The sequence below is a fragment of the Botryllus schlosseri genome, chromosome 6, assembly GCF_051294905.1.
Source record: "Botryllus schlosseri isolate E-star chromosome 6, Bs_hap1, whole genome shotgun sequence".
NCBI classification, from domain to species: Eukaryota; Metazoa; Chordata; class Ascidiacea; order Stolidobranchia; family Styelidae; genus Botryllus; species Botryllus schlosseri.
In genome coordinates, this window is record NC_137241.1 from 24,999,828 (window position 1) to 25,024,068 (window position 24,241).

General features: G+C 41.3%; 1 protein-coding gene across 1 annotated transcript; it reads left to right on the forward strand.

Annotated features, from left to right (window-relative positions):
• The first annotated feature begins 9,814 nt into the window (after nt 1-9,814).
• LOC145441763 (AFG3-like protein spg-7) lies at nt 9,815-23,904 on the forward strand. Its single transcript, XM_080319702.1, has 19 exons — nt 9,815-9,954; nt 10,061-10,154; nt 11,272-11,304; nt 11,910-11,945; nt 12,017-12,049; nt 12,121-12,251; nt 12,763-12,915; nt 12,980-13,048; nt 13,685-13,809; nt 13,873-13,982; nt 15,388-15,602; nt 16,430-16,721; nt 17,245-17,475; nt 21,052-21,162; nt 21,850-22,046; nt 22,341-22,460; nt 22,522-22,635; nt 23,510-23,584; nt 23,643-23,904. Exons 1-19 carry the CDS (start codon nt 9,862-9,864, stop codon nt 23,832-23,834), a joined length of 2,424 nt encoding a protein of 807 aa, XP_080175828.1. The 5' UTR covers nt 9,815-9,861; the 3' UTR covers nt 23,835-23,904.
• Nucleotides 23,905-24,241: the final 337 nt, after the last annotated feature.

Genomic DNA, 24,241 nt, shown 5'->3' on the forward strand with positions numbered 1-24,241 from the left:
CAGCTACCGTGACTAGCATATTTATTACGGATAAAAATCTTACGAACGACGATATTCAGAAGTGTATGTAAACACCCGAAATTTATGGGTACATAAAAGCACCCAATGCATCCGGAGTATGAAACTGCCTATACTCCGTCTGGTGAAACAGGCAGACGATGGCAGTTGCATGCACTGCCGCTTCGAACCTCGTCGTGACTCATGAAGTCATGATACATGACTGATATATATCTCTGCGTTTAATTTCCGATTGGCATGCTAGTTTCAGGCCCGTTGATTACCTTACGCTAACGAAATCGCACCTCAAACTAGGGTTGCATTTAAAACAAACGGTGTTTTAAAACACTTTGTTTAAAACATGTCTTATACAGTGTTTTAAACAAAAGTTTTTAAAAAATATTGTGTTTTTTCAAGTAGTAAAATTATGCCATAATTGTGTAAATACTTAAAAACATGTTGTATGAGCCTACGGACAATTACCACCCGATATAGCCGACGTATATCGATATGGGATGATTGGAACCCTCATAATAGTCTGTTCAACAGCAATAGTCCACATATTTCGTCAAAGGAGCTAGTTTTACCCTGTATTTTCAATTGTCAATGTTAATCCACTATGACGTCACAATTGAATATTCGTGACGTCATGGCTTTAGAAAAACATAAAAAAACAATATAAAACATGTTTTAAATTAGGGCCTTGTTTTGAACATGTTTGTTTTAAATTGATTTCTGTTTTAAATGCAACCCTACCTCAAGCTATATAAAATTACGAATGCGATAATCGTAATTTCGGGAATTACTTACATCAGTGACTGGCTGCACAGTGCACAGCCCACTGTTGAAACAGTTAACGCTTGAGAGTTTAATTTATATGTAAAATATATCTAAAATAGTCAGCGAGCATAAAACTGCGTGTCGAATATTAACCAGACTATAATTATATTCATTGTTTGGTAAGGTAAGGTGTAGGAATTCTAAAATCATTGAAGGTTCGAAAATAACGAATTTCAGGGAGATTTTATGGCGCCTTCAATACACTCAAGTCCTTAGTGGCCATCAACATTAGTCAAGCAATTTTCCACGTTTACTCTCTAATCACGGTTAGACAAATTAGATAATTGCTTTGAACACTCGATAGCATGATGGGATATGGTCTGCCGCGACAATTCTTGATTCCGCTGCCAACACTCGTTCGAGTCTGTCGGAGGGTTTGGTTTCGGCCGCGGAAAGTCTTACTAACGTGATTAAGGAAATATTTATCTTCAAAGTAACGCAGGATAAACTTGAGACGAAAGTATTTGTACGGGACAATACCATTAGACATGTTTATCCTGAAAAATCAATTGGCGCATAGGCATGCTTGAAAGTGGTTTGGGGTTCGTCATAACACTGGGAACGTATGCATTTGATTAATATAAACACCTGAACAGTGACTCCTTGCATGGAGCGCATGATGTGCAGCGGAATTTGTAGGGGATATTCGAGGCCGGTGTTTCGGATTAGAGGGCTCAGTATCACTTTCACCGCTTGAGATAAGTTTGTTACCGATAAGCACTGTTTGGAATAACGTCGATGAAAATACACCGGCCCAGTGACTCAGTTGAGAGGTCACGTTTTCGTTACCGTCTATCTGCTTATTGTCTGTCATTCTTGAATAAGCAATGTCCGTAGTGGGATGTTCCGTGTTGGGTAATACAGGAAGAAACTCACGCGTACAAGACATTGATTGTCAAAGCAGTTTTCCACACTTTATCACCTTACAGACGAGTCCTAGGATGATGTGCGACGCTAAGTCATTATAAGTATGTAACATAGTCAAACATTCCAGTGTAATATTTACATTTGTCGTGCGCAGAAATCGGGACTTGTAAGCAATTCACTAATTCGGATTTCAAGTCAACTAAAACTATAACAATCGTATATCAGCATGTAAATATGGTCAGTTGAACCACAGCATCATCTTTAATACCAAATTATGCCTTCACGCGCGGAACAGGGAAACAGGGTTGCAATTAACAGCGGGTCAGGCCTAGACCCGTGGTTCCCAACCTTTTTGTATTCGCGGACCCCTTCTGGGCCGTCATGGAGCCCCACGTACCCCCAAAGTTTTAGTTCAAATTATCGTGCAACCGTCACCTGTCCTGAGAAAATACCAATCATAGGCCAGTGATAAACAGCAACAAAATGACCATTCTTGAGAATAACATCGTAGCCTGCTTACTATTTATGTAAACATTGGGAAGACTTTTATTATTTCAAAGCGAAATCTGAAGTTAATTTTCTTGAAATACGCGGTCGTGTCTTGAAACTCAACGCCGTCCATCCGATATAAACGAGTGCCGGATATACATTGCCGCAAAGGAAGGTGGTGGCGAATGTAATAATAACGCGCGGCGTTTCCGACGACACCTTTTGGTATGACTGCAATATATATGACACCAAAATTGGGAAACATATTTTTAGTGAACATATAACGTCCAGCATAGTCATTTCTATCTAGCAGTACCTTCTACAGTTATTCTGAAATAGCGGTTATTTATATCAAAGAAGAAAATGTATTCTTGCTAACAATTCTTTCCCCAGTGTTGGGATCAAGTCACTACCTTCGAGTCACGAGTCATCTCGAGTCATTGCATTGTCATTTTGACTCGAGTCAAGTCAAGTCAATCGCATTTTCGAAGTATCAGTGACGATTCAAAGTCATTACATTTTGCTAGCTGTGAGAAAAACTGAATAATTTGCCATTTATCTTGCATCAAATAACGAATGTAAAGTTCAATATGTATGCAAGAAGGCGTTGTGTCTATCCTCAAATAAAACACGCGACTAACTGTATAGCTAAGCTACAGTCTGTTATTATCAGCCAATAGGATCGAATACGAAGCCTCGAGAAGTTGTAACAAATTGATATGGTACAATACATTACCATCTACATATCCGTGAGAAAATAAACGCATCAGCTATATTCGCTAGATTTAAATCATACAAGAGGGTTGGTAAAGGTGATCACTGGGCAGTCTAAGAAACATAGATACTTTGATAATCTTCTTCTTCTACTACTACTACTACTACTACGACAACGTAACCTGTGATCATTTCGTTTGTGGTCAATGTATTTATGATACAATAATGGAGGATCATTCAAATGTACATTCAGTGAATGCCTATGGTTACTCTCACACTCACAAGTGACACAGGCGTATCCCGAACAATACGAACATATACAATATACAAAATACAGTGATTTAATTGATACCGTTTACTTGATGACTTGAAATTGACTCGTAAAATTTGCTCCGAGTCACGAGTCAATCCGCATTTTTGAAGCACCGAGTCAAGTCAAGTCAAGTCATTTTTGCAAAGTGACTCGAGTCAAGTCATGACTCGAGTCATCGCAACACTGTCAAACCCCACAAAACATTTCTAAACAGCAATATGTTTGTGTCAGTAGGCTATTGGCAATTTGGCAGTTAAAAGAAGTTTGCACAGTAGAATACTTCATCTCACACGTCCATTCTGTTTATATGTCAGTTATGAATTTTTAGCAGTTACGAAGTGAGAATACCTCGTGAGTCCCCTTTTATTGAAAAAATAAAAATTAGTTCATCAGCCATTTTGCAAATTTGAATGTTCCGCGGACCCCCTGAAAATGCTTCGCGGACCCCCGGTTTGTGTGTCTGTTTGTGGTATTCATGGTGTTTGTCGACTACTATGGTCATTTACACCATCCCGATATTCTTCATTTTTATTCCGTAACTGCCGACTTGTAGCACGGCCCACTTCTGGGCTTTTTGTAAGACATCGCTTACGCCGGTTCGGACCAGCTACCAGCTTTCTCTGGGAGCCTCATCGCTGACCCCACTGCGGTAGCAGTGTTTCCAAAGCCCAGAGTGAAGGTGAGCCGAGCCAAAAGTCGGCAGCAAAGTGCAAGATATGGGCGCATGAAAAGCGAGCGAGGCCGATGATGAAAGAGAGCGAGAGTGGAAGTCGTCCGAAACATTACAAAGACAAAGGACTGAAATTACTGAAATTAATGTCGTGGCGCAAATAACGGTATAGGCGATAAGCGCAACTGTGTATGTGTGAATAAAACAAACAAACACCGCTTACGCGGATGAGATGGCGAGAAGGAGCTAAGATAAACCTTCAACACTTAGGTAGGAATTCCGGAATCCACCTCTGTCGGACTCGAACCCGCAACCCATTGGTGTTGTAGCTGTGGATTATACCGCTACGCTATCTCGCCACGGACCCCCGGTTGAGAACCACTGGCGTACACGGTACATTGGATGCTCATGTTCAGCTTCGCAACGATATAACGTTTAATTTCATAAATGAATGGCTTCGTCCCGTTTTGGTAAATTGTTGATGTGTGAATACCTGATTCGTTTACACACTCACCAAACTCTCCAAATTTCATAGAGAAATTGCATTCCAAGGACATTGTACAATAAACTCAAATCTCAGCTTGACCGTGGTGACATCTTCGCGTAGCGCTTTTGACTCCATAATCATTTTATTGTCGCCGGGAAGCTTTTGTAAATAGTGGTGAGCGACGGAAGTGATAACGGAAGACGCGGACCGCAGATAGCGCGAATAAAGACGAAATGGTGCATTCAGGTTCGATAACTACATCCAGTTTCGCCGTCACGGAAAGTGGATCGGTAAGACGAAAAGTAAATTGACCGTAAAATGTTCGTTTCCCGGGGACAGAAATTAAAAGGACGGCCGGGTGATGATAATAGTGCGGCAAACTCCAAAGATAACGCCTGCTTCTGATGTGCAGCAACTCTGTATAGTATGACAACCCCGAGAGTAACTTCAGGGAAAAGACGAAACAAGGTGATGATGGCGATGAATTGCATCAGTGAAAAGAGCGAGCGTTTGTTGATCCAATGTCGCAAGGCAAGCGTAATCTTAATGGGAAGATGAATTACAAATAAACGGTAATCCTACTCATTTCCAACTGACCCGTCGCATTTGGAATGCATGATAAGCAAGGTACTCCACATCAGAAGAAAGAATGGAAAAACATTACAAATTGTAGTTGAAGCAATCGTTTACAAGGATATCTTATATGAAAACATATCCCGGGAAAACAGCGAGACATAAAGCATTCCACCATACATTTTGAAATGATATCTGCCTTCAACCGCTTAACTCATAATTTGCGGGCACTCGTTTCGAAATATATATGCTCGCATAATCTGTTTGAAGACGCCGCCAAGCTAAAAACAAAATACGTTGTCCCTTGATACACATATTTAAAAATATTGTCGGTTTCGTGTTACGTTACCGTATCCTTGATTTTGCCGATAATCTTTCAAGATAATATTGACGATTTGACATCGGGCGACACTTTTAGAGGTATTACGAATCGAGATATCTGATATAATGCGTGTTTTTTCAGTTGACAGGTAAACACACAGTCATGACACAATATCAAAGGTTTGAAGATTTCTCTCGCGAGTTTCACAAATATTAAATAGTCCCGTAAGTCGTTGTATTATATCTAGAGGTCGAATCTAGAGGGCACATGACGCCACGTGCGCGCTTCTAGTTACTATCACAATTACCAGCATGCACTTCGTGTGTCGGCGTGAATGGAAATATGGTCTCTCGGCGATATAAATGGTGTCGCAACAGCCGTTCTATATAAGGTTTTTAGCATGATGATTTTAAATAAGGATTTATGTATGTAAATAGTGTGAATAGATGACTATAATGCGTGTGTTGTAACTTGTAACCGGGGCCTACGGTATCATAGGCCCCGTTGTAACCATCTAGTCTAGACTTAGTCTAGTATGGCAATCATCATCAGAGCGCTGGTTGTGAGAGTGAGTGTGGCAGTGTGGCTGTGTCACTTTTCGTCAAAGTGTGATTCATTTGGCAACTCACTGCTGCGCTCCAACGGGAGCCAATAATCCGAACGTCGAAGTTTCTTGCGGACCTGCCGGAACACTCAGTTTATCCACGGAAACACTAAACTACCTAATGGGCGCAACGATTCGCTACTTGAATCGAGTATGAACTGTAATTTTTCGAGTCAGGAATATTGAGAGTCCATGTTTTCGAGTAACAAAAATATACGCTTAGTGTTCATGACTCCTCTTTATATCGCCTAGGCCAAGATGGTGTCTGATTCCAAAGGCTAATCCAAGTCGTTTCGACACCTTGCTATCAATTCAATGTATCGCATTTATGTGGTTATATCAGTGTTGAGATGACTCGAGTCACCTTTTTCGTATGACTTGACTTGACTCGAGTCACTTTGCTAAAATGACTTGGCTTAGTTTGACTTGACTCGGCGTATCGGAAATGTGGATTGACTCGTGACTCGAAGTAATATTCACGAGTCAATTTCAAGTCATCAAGCAATCGATGTCGATAAAAATCACTTTATCTTGCATGTGTTCGGATTGTTCGCGAAACGTTGGTGTAACCTTACAGCTTACGTTATCGTTCACTAGTAAAGTAATGTAATTTAATAGCAAAATGTCTATTTCAATTCTATGTTCTTACCTTAACAAAACCTCTTGTTTTATTGAAATTGAATTCAAATATAGTTTATATAGTCGATCCTCAACCATTGGCGCAGGCTCGAATTGTATCATATCAATTTGCAAATGGGTAAGGTATTGCATCTTATCAATTCGTTTCTCTGTTCTCTATTTTGGCTGGTAACTATAAAATGAGGCGGTGCAATTACGTACGTAGTTAGCAGTTCTACGTATATGTGAACGATACAGCGCCTTCTTGCGTGTATATTTAACTCTATATTCGTTCATTGCTTCAAAATCAATAACCACTGAATCTGTATTTCAAACAGCTAGCAAAATGCAATGACGTAATCATGCCTCATATTTCGAAAAGGCTACTTGACTTGAATTGTGACTTGACTCGTGACTTGACTTGACTTGACGCGACTTGACTCGACTCACCTCCAAAAATCGAGTGACCTGACTTGACTCGAGTCCAAATGTGCAGTGAATCGAAATGACTCGTGACTAGAAGGTAGTGACTTGATCCCAACACTGGGTTGTGTTGAACTGTATTGTTGTATTGCCAATCGCAGATGTTAATTCGGGATGGTTCGAACCACAGGGTATGAGATCGTGCCCGATTGCTGTTAAACAACCTTGATTTGACCCTGGATATAGGCCTATCACACACAATTATTATATGGTTTATTATAGTCGAATGGTTCTCGATCGCGATTAAAGCGCGACATATTTCCAATACCAAAGTCTCGAAAAGACCAACTGGACTTTGAACTCTTACCAGGATCGAAACTGCTGCAACCCAAACCCCCGATCGGTGAGCTCGAAGGGTGCCTTAAATTATTTCGGTGAGTGAACAATGAACATAAATTACCCATCATGTTTTGATGACTCCCCACGGAAGAATACGCATAATTATAGAAACTAGAAAGAAGCATTCCGGCGTCGGCCATTACCACGCCACGATGCACAAAGACGTATGAAGTTCCGTTCCATATGAGACTCCGAGAAGTGTGTCAAAAAGATCGCCAGCGAGAAAATATTAGCCAGCCAAAGAGGATTGCCTTATGTTGACCGTAAACTTATATATTTATAAGTGTAATTGTCCATAGGTGCTTAAATCGCTGGTGCCGAATTATCATGTCCTCGCGATCTGCACCCCACAGGACAAATAACATCCATCGGAGAAAATTATTTGCCTGTGAAGAAATGCCAATTTTGAATCGTGTGCTTACTGTAGTTCAATATACGTTTATGCGTTTGAATATCGTTGGACTATATAACGGACAAGAGGTAACAAAATAACAACGTGTAACGAATTGATTATACCAACTGGCACGCCCGAATATGTTCAATTATTAAGTAGCCCACATGGCCATCATTTTCCAATACAAAAGCTCACTCAGTGCTACTGGTAAATCTGATTACGTGGGCTGACAGGATAAAAAGTTTATAGCGACATGTATACGCAATTATCACATACTCATTCATGCATTATAAAAAATTGTGGCACCTAGGGCGACCAGGCCACACAAACTTTGCTGACCATCGAAATAACGCAACGGTGATCTTTGGTTCAACGCTATGGGTACGCAAGACGATCGTTTTTTTAAGGGGCCGACGAAGTGCTGTTACGCCCCCCCCCCCTCTTACCCATTGTCTTTATTGCAGTCCTTACAAAATGAGGTGGGGGGCGCTGGAGCACGATAATTTTTGAAAGGGGGCGCTGGGGGAAAAAGTTAAGAACCACTGATGTACAGGATCAGGATTTCGGATTCTAACAGGACAGGAATCCAACAGGTTTTTCTGGTACACAGGATTGTATCTGGATACATTATTTTTGCTCGCCAGATCCGGATCAGGACATGCTTCTAAATTACGAATTCACGAATGTGACTTTCAATGAGTCCACTTCGATGTTATGTGTGAACTTGGACTCGCGTTGTACCACGATTATAAAAAAATCCTCGGTAGCCCCAGTGCATCGCCGAAGGATAATTATCAAAATATCGACAGCCAGAGGTCGTCGTTGCTACTCAGCTTGAAGTAGAAGTACCGTCGCAAATTTCTACTCAAATAAAATTAGAAGTAACAATTTTCAGTGGCATAAAAATTGAGTCCATGGTAAATTGCCCACAGCAAATATAGGAAAAATCTTCTTCAGTACGAAAATCCAAGAGGTAGTTTTGGATAAAAAAAATTAAGTAGAAGCGGAAGTAATCTAAAATGTAAGTACTTGAGTAAGTAGCGCAAGTAGGCAAAACATGCTCGAGCGCTCTGATACTTCGTTACAGTGGCAGGGACGATAGATGCTCGGATTTATTTGACTCCTGATTTAAATATCCGGAAACAGGAGCCGTATTGGATCAGGATTGTGTTTTATTATAGATAACTAAGGTAAACCGGTTTACCTTAGTTATCTATAGTTTTATCGAACCGGATCGGATCCGGAATGCAAAAACCATGATCCGTTCATTTCTAGTGGACAACTGGACAAAGATATGGACCTAAACAATGAACTCAGTTCAATGGATAAAACCAAGAAATAGGCCCCATTTTATCCACACTTGACACATAACATTTAGGAGCAGTGTGAAAAATTTAGATTCACCGCAAACAAGGAACCATTTATATGTATTCGGCGTCATCGTGGGTTACGTCGGTTACGTGTACTCACGTCGATACCGTGTACATTTTGAAGACGCCACTGTCATGCATGGTTGCAGATGTGTGGTGAAATATTGTTGTAAACTTCTAAACTCTGTGTTACGTAAACTTTGTCCTTGGTATCAATATTTAGCTACAGTTTTATATGTTGTTTTTTATCTAATTTCATGAAACCAGTGGTTAGATCTCTATGGCATTGTTTCATAGCGCTTCATTTAATTCCATGTTGCGTTGTCCAATGTCCAGTGCCAATGAGCTCAAGTCACTACCGTACAAATGCTAATCTTAGTCACCATAATTCAGTTTATCATGTTATGTTGCTTTGCAACTCTGTAGGTATGCAGGTATGATAAGACTGAATCGACTTGGATTGGATTGTGTGCCCAATGAAATAGCAGCACTCTAACATTGACCGGTTGGTGTCTTGTAACAGGTTTCACGGACTATTATAATTATATGGCATTTTACTCTGCAAAATCGGGTCTGTCACGTGAAATATAATCCCATCACGCCTCAAGTGTATCTCACCATAAGTGTATAACCTCTCGCCTGTTGGTTATTATTACGAGGTCGCACTTTGTGGTTCAATATTGGAATGTTTCTCTTCTGATACCTGACGATTTTTACTGTGTTTTCTATTTAAAGACGGACCATGTTGAGTACTATCATATCTTAGCAAATATCAACGAAAATGTACCGGATTCTGCATTTACCGAGAAAAGCCGTGTCATCAGAAGTTCTGAACAGTATTATATCCAATTGGAACTCATCTATTCGATGCCACGTAAGACAGAACTTATATATGATTCGATTACTTATTTGCATCTTCCCAAGTTTATATCAGAACCAAGGGTAAGATGCTAAATGTATGATTTCAGCAACTTTTACAGGTAAAACTGTACAGACGGTTCCTATGTAACAGCGCAGCAAGCAGCAGCAATGATGGCGGAGTATGTCTTGCTTCACAGAAACAAAACAAATCAGGTTAATACTAAATACGATTACCAGTGAACTCGACCCTCGGTGTACCTGGCCCTCGATGAACTCGGCCCTCGGTGAATTCCGCCCTCGGGAAATTTTGTTTTCACCGGCAACCCTAATATCCCACCTCCGGTAACCCTAATATCCCACCTCCACCAACCCTAATATCCCATCTCCACCAACCCTAATATCCCACCTCCGGCAACCCTAATATCCCACCTCCACCAACCCTAATATCCCCCCAACCCTAATATCCCACCTCCGGCAACCCTAATATCCCACCTCCGGCAACCCTAATATCCCACCTCCGGCAACCCTGATATCCCACCTCCACCAACCCTAATATCCCCCCTCCCCCAACCCTAATATCCCACCTCCACCAACCCTAATATCCCACCTCCGGCAACCCTAATATCCCACCTCCACCAACCCTAATATCTCACCTCCACCAACCCTAATATCCCACCTCCACCAACCCAAATATCCCACCTCCACCAACCCAAATATCCCACCTCTCCCAACCCTAATGCCACCCCAACCCTAATATCCTACCCCAACCCTAATGTCCCACTCCCCGAACCCTAATGTCTCCCTTCCCCCCTACCCTACCCAACCCTAACACCCCACCTCAACCTACAGTTGCAATAACGAGCAGACCACGCGTGGTTGATATGTGAGCAATAACAATGGTTGGGATATATTTTTCATCTGAACAAGTCACACACAATGTACAATGCGATAAGACCCAATGCGATGTCATGAACAGATACGAGGATGTCGCACGTCCGCCCCTCGCCAAGTCAATTCAACACTGAGCCGACCACGCAATCGTGATCACGTGATCTGATCACGCCATGACTGCGTGATCTACGCATGCCCTGACCTCCTTACAAGATTGACAAATCAGTTGATAATATCATTATTAGTTTAATAATTCATATTAATACTTGTTAATACACTTAAGTACAAAATTTCCCGAGAGCGGAATTCACCGAGGGCCGAGTTCATCGAGGGCCGGGTTCACCAAGGTCCGAGTTCTCCGAGGTCCGAGTTCACCGGCAACCCAAAATACAACACACCTCTGGTACAAGTGTTATGTATTAAACTTGTCTGATTTCAGAACTTGAAAAAGCCTTTGAGGTTTGGAAGAAAGGTGAGTTTCCTTGTTAGTTACTGGTATTGATTATTATTTATTAATCATGGACATTGCATTATCAAATGAAAAGATAGGATAGCTATGCCTCACTTGTGACCACTCAAACTGCCGGTGTGTTGCAATCTAAAATCCTAACTATATGGTAAATAATAAAGTTTTCTTCTTTGTGTAACGTGTATAGGTCAGTCTTTATCGAATTCGTCTTGCACTCGTTTCGCAGAGAAGCCATAGGCCTTAAACTAAAATAAAGATTGTCCTTAACCAGCTCCGTATTATGTGTCATGAATGCTGTAGCTCTTCGGTTGTCTATATTGCTAGTTTGATGCGCTACATCTATGCAATAATTCTTAACTTCTTATTGATCTCATCATTTGTTGCCACCTACCAGTTCTAACCAATTTCCAAGAGTTTTATACAAAACATGACTTTCGCGCAAGTGAAAGAACTAATGACGGTTATGACAGACCGAATTCATGACTAGGCTACTGTAGTTTCCTCCTACCATATTGAAGTTCACCATATTTAATCATCAAATTTTCTGCCAATAAGGTTCAGTCGATATTATGTACCATATACCACTGCTATGAACAATTTCTTTTCAGTTGCTGATAAACATAGTAAAAAGGGAAAATTACCAGGTGAGTGTTTAATGCCGTTTTGGATTTGTTAAATTAAAAATCACGCACTTTTACGTTTTACATCTACCTAGATATGAAAGAAATATTCAATGATTTTGATAATGGTGAGCAATCCAGCTGTAAATTTACTGCATTGCAGTCAATGCAATATTACTCTGCCGTTCTTCTATGGTAGAGTTCAAGAAACTGGACGAGGAGAAAGTATCCGGCAAAAAAACAGTCGAGTCTGCGAAGGATAATAGTAAAAGCGATAGCGGTTCATCTAACAAAGGGAATTCGGAAAACAAGCAAAGTAATCAGTCTGCGGTAAGGTGTGACTAGTATATTTAGATAGTCATTGACACTTGCAAGTTGGCCCATTCCTAGCCAGATATGTTCTGCACCTGTAACAGGGAGCTCTGCAATCCTCGATTTCACTGTAACATTTGATGCAAGTCACAGCTTTAAAAATGCAAAATCGTTGGGTTCTTGTTCCCAATTTTAGAATACCAGGCCCGTGGTTGTCTTCGTCCTATTTCATTTGATTCTATGCATTTTTGGAGTGTGTAAATAAAGTTTTGAGGACGTGCAAACCTAATTTCTTTATTCGAGTTCGCAACACAAATTTATTTCCTTGTTTTGTAATTCTGTTAAATTTCCTCTTCCAATCTCCTACCGTAGTTTTCGTTGTTGTTGCATACGATTTGTGCTTTACTACACACAGAAATTGCCCCATCCCCACTGTAAAGGTGCTGATGGGCAAAAATGTTGAGTAAATTGTAGTGAAGTGAAAGTAGTGTCTGCAGTAGCTCTAACCTTCTCTCCCTCTTTCCGGCAGTGGATGGACGATCCTGATAACCGAAAAAATATCGCAATTATCGGTGGACTGCTTCTTGCCATCGGTTTCGTACACTTACTGAACAAGCACAACTCGCAATACAGAACGACGACGTGGAACGAGTTTGTCAGCAACTATCTCGCCAGGAACATGGTCAGTTGCTTTGTTATTTGCTTTCGGGAAATGGCATCTCATTGCGACTCTTTTCCACCTTCAGGTTTCTCGATTAATCGTAGTCGGCGAGCATCACGCTTACGTGCATTTGAAGAATGCGTCGGGGTTGCAGGTGCGTTTGTAGATGTTTTTGCGTTATAAAAGTCAGTGTGTAAACGTGTCAAGGTGTGATGGCAATGTTGACCGGACCAAAATTTGAAATATGCATATCATCGGTAATTTAAAATGTAAGTTAAAACGCTTTTCGGCGTGACATGGACTTCGTTTTCACACCGCGTTTAAATTGGTAATGTGTGAAAGCTAACGGGACTTTTTGAGCAAAATTTGAGAAAATTAGACAATACCATTTGACCATACAATATATATCTAGCAAACAGCAAAGTCACGCTACCGTACTTTCTAATGGAATCCAACAGTGAAAATCGATTTGTCGGTTTCAACATGACTTTGCCTTGCAGAAATTTCAATAGAACCCCGCATAGCAGGTGTAACTTGAAAAACAGAATAAATTTCTCATTAAATAGGCCTAAAGCTTCAGTTATTTGTTTTGAGTTTCAAATATGATTAATTTGATTCTGGGTTGAATTTAATTCGTAAAAGTTCGCTGATTCTTGAAATTTGTTTCCAAATTTCAGTGGTATTATGCTGTCATGCTATTATGCAACTTAATTGATTGCCGCTGCAGAAATGCTGGTCCAGCATAATAGTTCTTTTTTATTGTCGATCAACCATATTTTGTGTGTCGCAGCCGCCCCTTTATTTTTACGTCGGAAATATCGACTCGTTGGAGCGGAACATCGAGCGGATCCAGGACGATTTAAACACTCCCGCATCGGAGCGGGTTTTTGTCGAATACGAGGAAGAGGGATTTTTGTGAGGCGCAACTGTTGGGGTAAACGCGGTCTGGTCGATACTCATCACGTATTTGTCTTACAGCACGCGTCAGTTCCGGTCAACCAGCATCATTTCGTTTTTGATCTTGGGCTACATCGTTTTTACAATATTCAGAGGAATGTCCGGCCGAGCCATGGGACCTATTAGTCGAGGTATGTTCCTGGAATCGGTCGTGTAGGCCTACATACCACCACAGCTGTGGTTCTCAACCGTGGGTCCGCGAAACCTCCAAATTTGAAAACTGATTGAGAACATATTTGTAATTTTTCAAGTTAGATAAATCTCAAGGAAGTTTCGATTCATAACTGCTAATAATTCAGCACTCGCATCGACAGAATGGCGGTTGGAGATGAAATATTCTGCTGTCCTAACAGATTTTAATTTACAAGTTGCCAATATCCTTCTGGTACAAACACATGGCTGTTTAGTGTTGAGACATGTTTTGTCTGGGTTTGTGCAAAAAATGGAAAGTTGAAGTAGCGGATCAATCAGAGTGACTTAAAAAATGTTTACAAAACATTATGGATTTGAAGTTGTCAGTCTCAGCTAATTAGTGAACAGTCGTTTGAAATAGAAAATCCTTCAGTTTTTTTCCTAATCTGTCCTAATGAAGGGATTTGAAGCCTTGCCACGGAATCCCTTTTCTACTGTGAAACAACCACTATTAGAGAATAACTGCAAGATGAACAGAAGAAATGACTAGGCTGGACGTTCATTAAAATATGTTTCTCAATTTTGGTGCTGTATATGTCGCGATCATACCCAAAGGTCCCGCTACGCGTTACTATTACATTCGACACCACCTCTATCTTTCTGGATTTTCAGCACTTGCTCCGCAGAATTCGCTTTGACAGATCGTATGATGTTATTTTTGAGAAAAATCAATTTCTTGCTGTTTATAACAAGACAAATGACGGTTGCACGACGGTTGAGCGGAATTTGAACTATAACTTGAGGGAGTCCTGTTCGTGACGGTCCAAAACGGGTTCGCGGAGACGAAAAGGTTGAGAACCACTGCACTACGGTATTGTACGAGATGTATTTTAGACATCGGTACAATTCGTTTATATGTTTTTCTTGGATTCTCAATTTCTACCTAATTACAATTACAAGTAGTGTTCCTAAATCATGTCTAAACTCATTCAAGCGGAAGTAGAAAATGAAGGTCTGAGAAAGTACCCAAGTAAAAAGCGAGTAGTTTCGGTCAAGAGGTTGCATGCCTTAGCAGCTCCTTGGGCGCATCTTCGTGACTAACGCAAAACGGCTAATGGCGCTACAAATAGGTGCAATCTTTGAAAATCTATTCACTTACCTTGATACTGGGCAGTTTGTGGCAATTTCTCAATTCTAAGTGTGAAACGCGAGTAGTTGTGCCTATAAAACTGTTACGTGGAAGTGGAAATAATCATTCGAGTAAGTGAACCTATTGCAAGCATGCAAACCAGCTTGAGTACTGGACAAAGTAGAAGTACTTTGTTACTCATGGCGTCTGCCGACTTATTACTTTTCGTACCGCAAGCACCATGTCTTGACAACGGTCATGTTTTGTTTTGTCAGCAACAAAGGGTTCGAAATCCAGGCAGTCTGGCTTCCCGGGATTGAATCCGTTCAAAATGTCGGAGTCGACGGCGCGTGTCATCGAACCCAAGGAAATGGGCGTCGCGTTTAAAGACGTCGCTGGCTGCGAAGAAGCCAAGATCGAGATCATGGAGTTTGTCAACTTCCTGAAGAATCCCGGAGCCTACGAGCAGCTGGGCGCCAAAATACCTAAGGTGTGCGGTCTGCTGTCTTTAGTGTAGTCCAGTTCAGGAGTTGTCAAGTTGAAACCCGCACACAAGTTTTAATGGGTACATGAAAGGGCTATGTTGAAACTACAGCTATAAACTATAAAACTAGACTTCGCTGTTCAAAAATTCTGTCCTTATGTTTGACTGTTGTCCACCAATAATTGAATTCCAACCGTTAATGAGGTTTGCGATATAACGACCTTTTTCTATTCGACGGCAATCCTAGTCATGCAGCTCGAAAAATTCTCTCAGACTAGGTCACGACTGGGGGCCCACGCAAACACTCGAAAGAAATTTAGAGGTCAGACCTTGAAGAAATTCAAGAACCCTTGCCGAAAAAAATTAGAAGTGAAATGAAAAGTGAAAGTCATAAATCATAACTGTAATTTAGTGCAAAACCTGCTTTCCAAGTCATTTGTACCGCTATGATGTCATAGTGAGTGGTGCTCAAATACTCGACTCGATTCAAAGCTTTGTCCTCGACTCAGAATCATGTCAGTCAGGTACTCGATTTTTCTAAGACCAGTCGCTGACCAAATATGTTAAAAAGTAAGTTTTCCAGCAATCCGGGCCTAGTTTTGCCTAAAAACCTGAAAGTGTTGAGCAGAAGGGGAAGTAGTTCGAAATTCGTAACTGCCTGAGTAAGTAGCGCGAAAAGTAGAAGTACTTTGCTACCGACCACCCATACAACTTATAATGGTGTTCGCACCAAAGGTGGTCAAAGTAATCGCAAATTCTACTGAAGTAGGTAAGTAGCTCGAGTACACAAAACCTACTGGAGTACTCCGTTACTTAGCATCTCTTTTTAACAGGGCGCGATATTGTCAGGACCGCCCGGTACTGGTAAGACTTTACTAGCCAAGGCGACCGCGGGCGAGGCCAACGTTCCCTTCATCACCGTGAATGGCTCCGAGTTTTTGGAGATGTTTGTCGGCGTCGGCGCCTCACGGGTGCGGGACATGTTCGAGCAGGCCCGGGAGCACGCACCCTGCATACTCTTCATTGATGAGATCGACGCCATTGGACGGAAAAGGTCGTCCGGGAAGTTTGGCGGCAACCAGGAGGCGGACCAGACTCTGAACCAACTACTTGTTGAGATGGACGGTTAGTCTTTTTGGTTGTTATCAAGATTGGTGGTGGCTTCACCGCTTGGGCACAGTGGTGGCCAAAGTAGACAATATTGCTGCTCAAGTAGAAGTGACACCATAAATTTGTACTCGCATTCAAGTAGCAATTGTGATTTCCAATATGTGCTAAAAATTGCAAGACCCATCTTCGCAACGACATGAAATGACTGATGGGCTCATGAATGGCGCTATTTTTGAAAATATATAGGCTATTGCTAACATGCTACCAGGGCTATTGTGCAGCTTAATATGGTAATCTTACTCCCAAAAGCCGATCCAAAAACTACTAAAAAGTATGTAATTATGCATAAAAAACTGTCGAGTACTAACAAAAGCAATCTCAAAACATAGCAAATGAAGTACCGTAAGTTGACTCTGATAGGCAAAATCTGCTTGAGTGCTCTGACATAGCAGTAGTACTTTCACTTTGTTACTGACCATGTCTAACAATATATAACTACTACGTCACAATCTCAAACGCGTGCAATATGTTGTTCCAGGATTTAACAGCGTCGGGGCCAACGTCATCGTGCTGGCCGGCACAAACAGAGCAGACGTACTGGACTCCGCACTACTTAGGCCCGGGCGGTTCGACCGGAATATCTACGTCGGGCTTCCCGACATCAAGGGACGGGCGTCCGTGTTCAAAGTGCACTTGAAACCGATCAAAACAGATTTGGACAAGGACAATATGGCGAGGAAAATGGCCGCGCGAACGGCGGGCTTTTCAGGTGATCTGTTGTTATTCAGAGCAATCGTGTTACCAGTTTTCGGCGCTTGACGTATGTTTGTTTTCCGATGTCCGTGACTATATCGGAATGCAACCACCATACGCCATAGCTGGTCTTTACTGATTAATATAGAGCTGTGAGAGTTGATTTTTTCAAGTATATACCTTCAGAGAGTAATATTTTTTCAACAAAAAATGTTCAATACTTTGTAACCTCGGTAGGGTATAGCTCCGTGTCGAAAAATATGCTATGCACAAGGCTACGAATATTGGCGGAATGGCGTTTCTGTCAACTACTAGTCGACGCTTGCAATGCTCACAAATGACATAGCCATGCTCTAGAATTGCAAAATATTTCGGATAACCTATAACTGGCTTTGGCATCATTTCCGTGTGGCTGCAATAAATATACATATTTAACTTTGAAAGTCATTGTCACGGCTATGACATCACGTCATGGCAGGTGGTGCTTGAATACTCGACTAGACTTGAAGCTTGATATTCGACTCTGAATCAAGTCGCACGGGTACTCAAATTTTCCCAACCCCACTCTTGGCTCGATTCCTGTCCGCTTGTCCCCTAGAACTCGGCCACCAGCGACCCAATATCAGTGCCGGCCCCAAGCCCTGGTAAACGGGATACGTTAGTTAGATCACTCAACATGGGTTATTATTGCAAATCACCAAGCAATGAGCCTCCGGCAACCCTAGGCTCACTGGAAACCTGATGACTAGGGCAAGTTTTTGCAACTTTTTTTTACAGCTTACGACAGCTTCCTATATACTCAGAATCTATGTACTATGATGTTTTAAGCTGTTAGGAGGAATTTTATATTGCAACTTTTTGCAACTTTTCTCTGTTTTTTTCTGTCAATTTTTACTGCAACTTTTATCAAAAATTGCGTAAAAATGTGAAGGAGTGACTAAAAAAAATGCTATAAACTATTTCTAGTATGATTCTATTCTCTTTGATTTACATAACAAAGAGCTATATGATAGGTTAGCTGCATCCCACTGTATCTATGACACAATGGCTTGTGAGCAAGACGTTCAACTACCCTTGCCAAGCACGACTGTGCACGAACAATATGTGAATAGGTCGCTTTATTAATTCTGTCGTTAAAATTTGAAATAGTTTGCCATTTCATGAACGCAAAAATTACATTTTCACTGGGTCACCTTTTTCAGGCTGTTGATTTTGTTAAAGTCGGCAAGAGTGAGCCTTGGGTCAAGTTTGCAGACCTAGGGGATTTGGGGTGTGTTATTCGACTTGTTTTAAGGGACGGGGTCATCGCTATGTCTATGTCAATGGTTCTTAAAGTATGGGTCGCGACCCAAACATGGGTCGCGAAGGGTATAATTTTGGGTCGCGACGGTACCAGAACGGTCCTTTAATATGTATGTGATATTATTTGAGGTCATTGCAACAACAAAAATATCTTCGCATTTCGCGCGATTTACTGTAGTTGGTGTGAGCATATCGGAGGTCACTGAGTTAGGTACCATGGCCAATAAGCGAGACACGTGGAGAAGTCGCCACCACAACATGACTGGATCATGAAGATGTGCCGACCTTTGTATTAAACAAATTGCTTTGAATTCATGATACCGTAAACCGGGGTAACTTTGGACACTAAGCAGTAAAAGATTTAAATGGTTATTGATGGAAAATGGTTGCCGCTGGATGTCCAATTCTTTTTCATGAGGCAAGAGTACCACAAGTAGTTTCAATAAAAGATGGATTCATTTCACTACCAGTTGAACTTAACCCAACATTGATAAATTACTGGCGGGGGTCAATTTCATCAAAATTGATGGCCATTAAACTTCTTACAACCAAACATAGATGGCATGTGATTCATAGATTCAAAACTTGGCAGCAGATACCTCTAAGTAGTCCTAATCCATGGCAAAAATCTCAGTGGGCTCACCCTTGGATCAATACAAGAAAATGTGATGTCCAAAGTTGCCCCGTCAAATTTTATCAGAATGGGGCAACTTTGGACAGTGGAAAATGTGATATTGAGAGCTCTGGAAAGTGGCTGCTTCATCTGTGTCAAAGTGTATCGTCAACTATAGTCAATATGACCGGCCTGATGGCTTTTTAAAATGAAATGAGAAGGTCAACAAATTAAGAGTTTACCAAAATATGAAAAAGGGGTAGGCAATGAGATGAGAGATTGTAATATGGCGTAAGCTACTTGAAAAACTTAATCACATACTCCTAAAGATGTGCCTGCTGAATATGGGATATCGTAAAGTATGACAAATATATCCATCAGAGGACAGTGATTCTTTTAAAGAACAGTAACATCTTTGAAATCGGCAATAATTCACGGTAACATGCTTAATGTTTGCTGTCGGTTGCTGACACTGCCAGTGTGATACCCCCATCACCATAGATATGTTATTTATAAGTCCCAATTGGTGAAGACATGAGGGAAAATTGAGATAAGGGATGAATAACGAGGCATTACCCTTCATAAACTACCTAATTTTTTTCTTTTTTTTTTTTGGGGGGGGGGTGGATTAGGTAAAAATCATGAAATAGGCCAGACATAAACTATTTTGTTTCAGTTTTAGCCACTGCTCTCATCAACTCTTACCAAATAAGCCTCATTTACGAGGTTTCATAAACAATAGAGTGTAAAGGCATACAAAAAACTACATTGTCCAAAGTTACCCCACATGCAGGGGTAACTTTGGACACGGATAATTTATGAAAATAAGGTACTTATTTATGACCATGAAGATTTTCGATTAGGTAATTCTAATCTTTGCTCCATGACTCATGAAAAACACAAAACTTACCTCCCCTACACCCCAGCATTTCCAAGATACAGAGCGGAATTGTTGAAAATTGTCCAAAGTTACCCCGGTTTACGGTAAGATTTTTTCAACATTGGTTTCTCTGGAAAACACTGGTGGAGACCTGGGACGCTCTAGTGTAGAGTTGTACAACGAGCGGTTGCCGGTTTATGAGGCCAAAACCCGCCCACGCTTGGATACATGAATATATGACGTTGGGCCAACATACGGCTGGGCAAAGTGCGGTGCCAAAAAGTTCGGTGGCGATAATTGACCGTCGCTGGGTGGCCAAACCCTTTGTTATTGATATAATTGGTCGGCACCAAAATGCATTCATCACCAAAATGCAAATCACCAAAATGCATTCATTTTGCATTTTGGTGTGTGATCATTTTGCATTTTGGTGTGTGTTGCTTGTGTCGCGAGATACCACTAAAAGTCAGATTTGGGTCGCGGTCTAAAAAGTATAAGAACCACTGGTCTATGTTGTTTGTTTTTTTTGGGAAAAATTCCCGAATTGCATAATTTTCTTGCTGTGTGCTGGGAAAAATGTAAATTTTGGCGAGTTCGTCAAACCGCTGAATGCCGAAGTAATGAATTTTACAGCTCTGCAGGAACTAAGATGTACAACGGAACCTTTCGAGTATCTCATGCCCTAATAATTCAACAAATATTATAAATGCAATTTTCTCCCGATTTTAGTGCAACAAAAACTTGCCCTGCTGATGACTCTCTCTCAATGCTGTGATTATATCCATATATTCTTTCAGGTGCCGACATAGCCAACATGTGCAATGAGGCTGCTCTCATAGCGGCGAGAGACGGTGCCAAACAGGTCGAAGAAAAGCATTTCGGCTCCGCTATTGAAAGGGTAATCGGAGGTATGACAATTTATTGGGTAATCAATTTTTGGACGCTGTCTCATCCGCATGTTGAGTAGGACCAATCATACACTGTATCTCAAAAAGGACTGCTACTCAAATGCCAGACAATTTGACTTTTGCCCTATCCGACTTCTACTTTGTTATACAGTTACAGAGATACTGCAGTCTCTTATCTCATATTGCAGTTGAGGCTCGCTAATCATAACCAAAGCCCTAACCAAAATCCTGACCTGATCGAAGTCTCAACACCAACCTGATCTAATCCCTAACTAATTTACCCCTAATCTGAACCAAGCTATTGTATTGTGAGTCAACCTGGCTTGCGTTACAAACAGAAGTAAAGTAGCCATCTTTTCTACTCAAGTAGAAGTAATGCTATAAAGTTCTCATTTTCAAGTAGAAGTAGCTAATTCCAGCAAACTACTTCAAGTGAAAGTAGAAACTGAATGGTTTGAAAAGTAGTTTTATAAAGTAGTGTCACGCACAATTAGATGTATAACGGAGATGGGTTACTATTTCAATTGTATTACTGACATACATTGGAGATTTTGTCCCGTTACTGAAAACGTCATCACTTCATCCAGTAGACAAAACCTATGTGAGCGTGAGCCCTCCCGTAAAGTATTTTGTTGCTGGCCATCTTTGGCCATGAACGTTCTTTCACTGCTGGACGTATCATATTAGGTATCGAGAAGAAAACCAGGATCTTGCAGCCAGAAGAAAAAAAGACAGTCGCGTATCACGAAGCGGGTCACGCGGTCGTGGGCTGGTTTTTAAAACACGCCGATCCTTTACTCAAGGTGTCCATCGTGCCGCGTGGCAAAGGTCTCGGCTATGCCATGTACCAACCGAAAGAACAGTATCTCATGTCGCAGGAACAGGTTCGGTTTGTCGGTTGGACGACTAGAAAATTTTTAGCTTTACCAACTTAGATTAGAATTCGAATTACTAAATTTGCAAAACTTGGAAATTTAATTATCTTCCGAATTAGAAAGAAATACAATAAATTAAGTTTAGTTAGTACCAAAGCTGAATTCATTCTCAACATTTCACAAACTAAATTGCCGGCATTTAGCTCTAATTAGACCACCAGAATTATTTAGTTGTCCAAGTCTGCCGCAAGCTGTCGGTTACGCCTCTGAAAAACTTATCCCAATCTCGATATCTTATTCAAGATGCTGGATCGAATGTGTATGATGCTGGGGGGTCGGTGCTCGGAAAAGATATTTTTTGACGAGGTCACTTCCGGCGCTCAAGACGACTTGCAGAAAGTCACTCGACTCGCTTACGGACAGGTGCATTGCTCTGGATGCGGTATTCAGTCTTAGGACGCTTCCATTTTCCGTCTGCTTTTAGGTGACTAGGTTTGGGATGAGCGAAAAAGTGGGGCAAGTGTCGTTTGACATGGACGGGCAATCACAGTTTCAAAAGCCGTACAGCGAACATACAGCGCAAATTATTGATGATGAGGTATGTCGTGTTGAAGTATTTACGCAGTGTGTTCCCCGTGACAACGAATATACTCTGTACTCTGTAGGAAGCGCAAATTGGTCACCCTGTAGCCCAATGTTCGCCGTGTAGCCCTGTACACTAGTAATAGACTATTGGTAATGCACTATGGTTCGGCATCATGTTTTTCCAGATTTACATATAATGACAGTATTTTTTTTCCGGATGTTATGGAACAATCCACTTTCTTTCGCACAAATAATAAATAAGCTTTTTTTCTTGTCCTCTAAATTGTATCTTTTAATGTAAGGTTCCATACTTTTTAAATATGCACCTCTAACAATGCCTAAATATGAGCTTGCTGCTGACATGTGGTAATTGATATTAGAAATTTATAATTGTATTAATATCCATCTATACTTTCAGTACCTCACCTTTTCCAAGCATGATAGTTGCAACGTATCTTAGTTGCAACAATGCTGTTCTCCGTAGAATTGCTAAGCAGTCGTGAATTGCAAAAATCTTATCGGCTTATCACCACACCTTCTGTTCAGCGGCGTGTTAACAGGGATGTATTCTCACGGTCGCTATCTTGTTTGTTTTCTTTTCGAAATGTGACCGTATTGCCGTACCTGCTGTACAATGTACATTGTACATGAACATTCACTGATCGAGCCTCATAGAATTTGCAACACACAAAATTTCTTTTTGCCGGAAAACCGTTCGATTAGAAGTGAAGGTTGTCTAAAATTAGAACCACTAGTGCAAGTATGCGAAACCTACTCGGGTACTTGGTGAATCTGCTTACATTTCGCACTTTGAATATTAAAACATTAGTAGTTTGGCCTCAAAACTGTTCAATTAGAAGTGAAAGTTTGCAAAATGTACTTGATAGGTACGAATCATCATAGACAATGCCTACCACCGCACCATCGATCTCATAAAGGATAAAAAAGAACTTGTGGAAAAGGTAAGTACGGCTAAGTGCGTGCTAGGTAGCATGTTTGTTACTCGAAATATGCTCGCAGGTCGCGTTGAGATTGCTGGACAAAGAGTATTTGGAGCGTGAAGACATGGTGGAGCTGTTGGGCGACAGGCCGTTCAAGGAACAGTTTTCTTATGACGACTTCGTCGCGGGCACGGGCAGTTACGAAGAGGACACGAAGCTGCCCGACAGTCTCGAGGGATGGAATAAAGAGACGGACAAGAAGGAGGAATGATGCGTGTCAAAATTTTGCTTTTTCCGCCAACTACGTGATCACGTTTCTAAATATAGTTTTTGCATTCTTACGTTTGCGTTTCGTTTATCGTTCGAGTTGGTTACGGGCAGAGGTGATCGGTAACGAAATACCTCTACTTTTCAGGTAGATTTTGCCTACTCGCAGGAGTTTATGTAGTGGTTACGATTTCAGACTACTTCTACTGAGCAGTTTTTTAGACAAAGCTAGGGCTAGATCACTTAGTTTTTACTTATTCGCAGTGGTGGCTTTTGGATTGGGGTGATGGGGGGCGGGGGGTCCCTGGTCGAAGTCTCACCCACCCCCACCCCCCCCCCCCCCCCCCCCCCACGTTCGTAGGGCCACCACTGCTTATTCGGAGCCCGCTACTTCTACTTCGCCACCTGCCG

What these genes read in the sequence shown, in the direction of transcription:
- LOC145441763 (XM_080319702.1), top strand. Translation starts at nt 9,862, where the DNA reads ATGTACCGGATTCTGCATTTACCGAGAAAAGCCGTGTCATCAGAAGTT. An exon ending in ACTACTTGTTGAGATGGACG is followed by an intron (nt 16,722 to 17,244) that starts GTTAGTCTTTTT and finishes ATGTTGTTCCAG; the next exon opens with GATTTAACAGCGTCGGGGCC. An exon ending in GCGAACGGCGGGCTTTTCAG is followed by an intron (nt 17,476 to 21,051) that starts GTGATCTGTTGT and finishes ATATTCTTTCAG; the next exon opens with GTGCCGACATAGCCAACATG.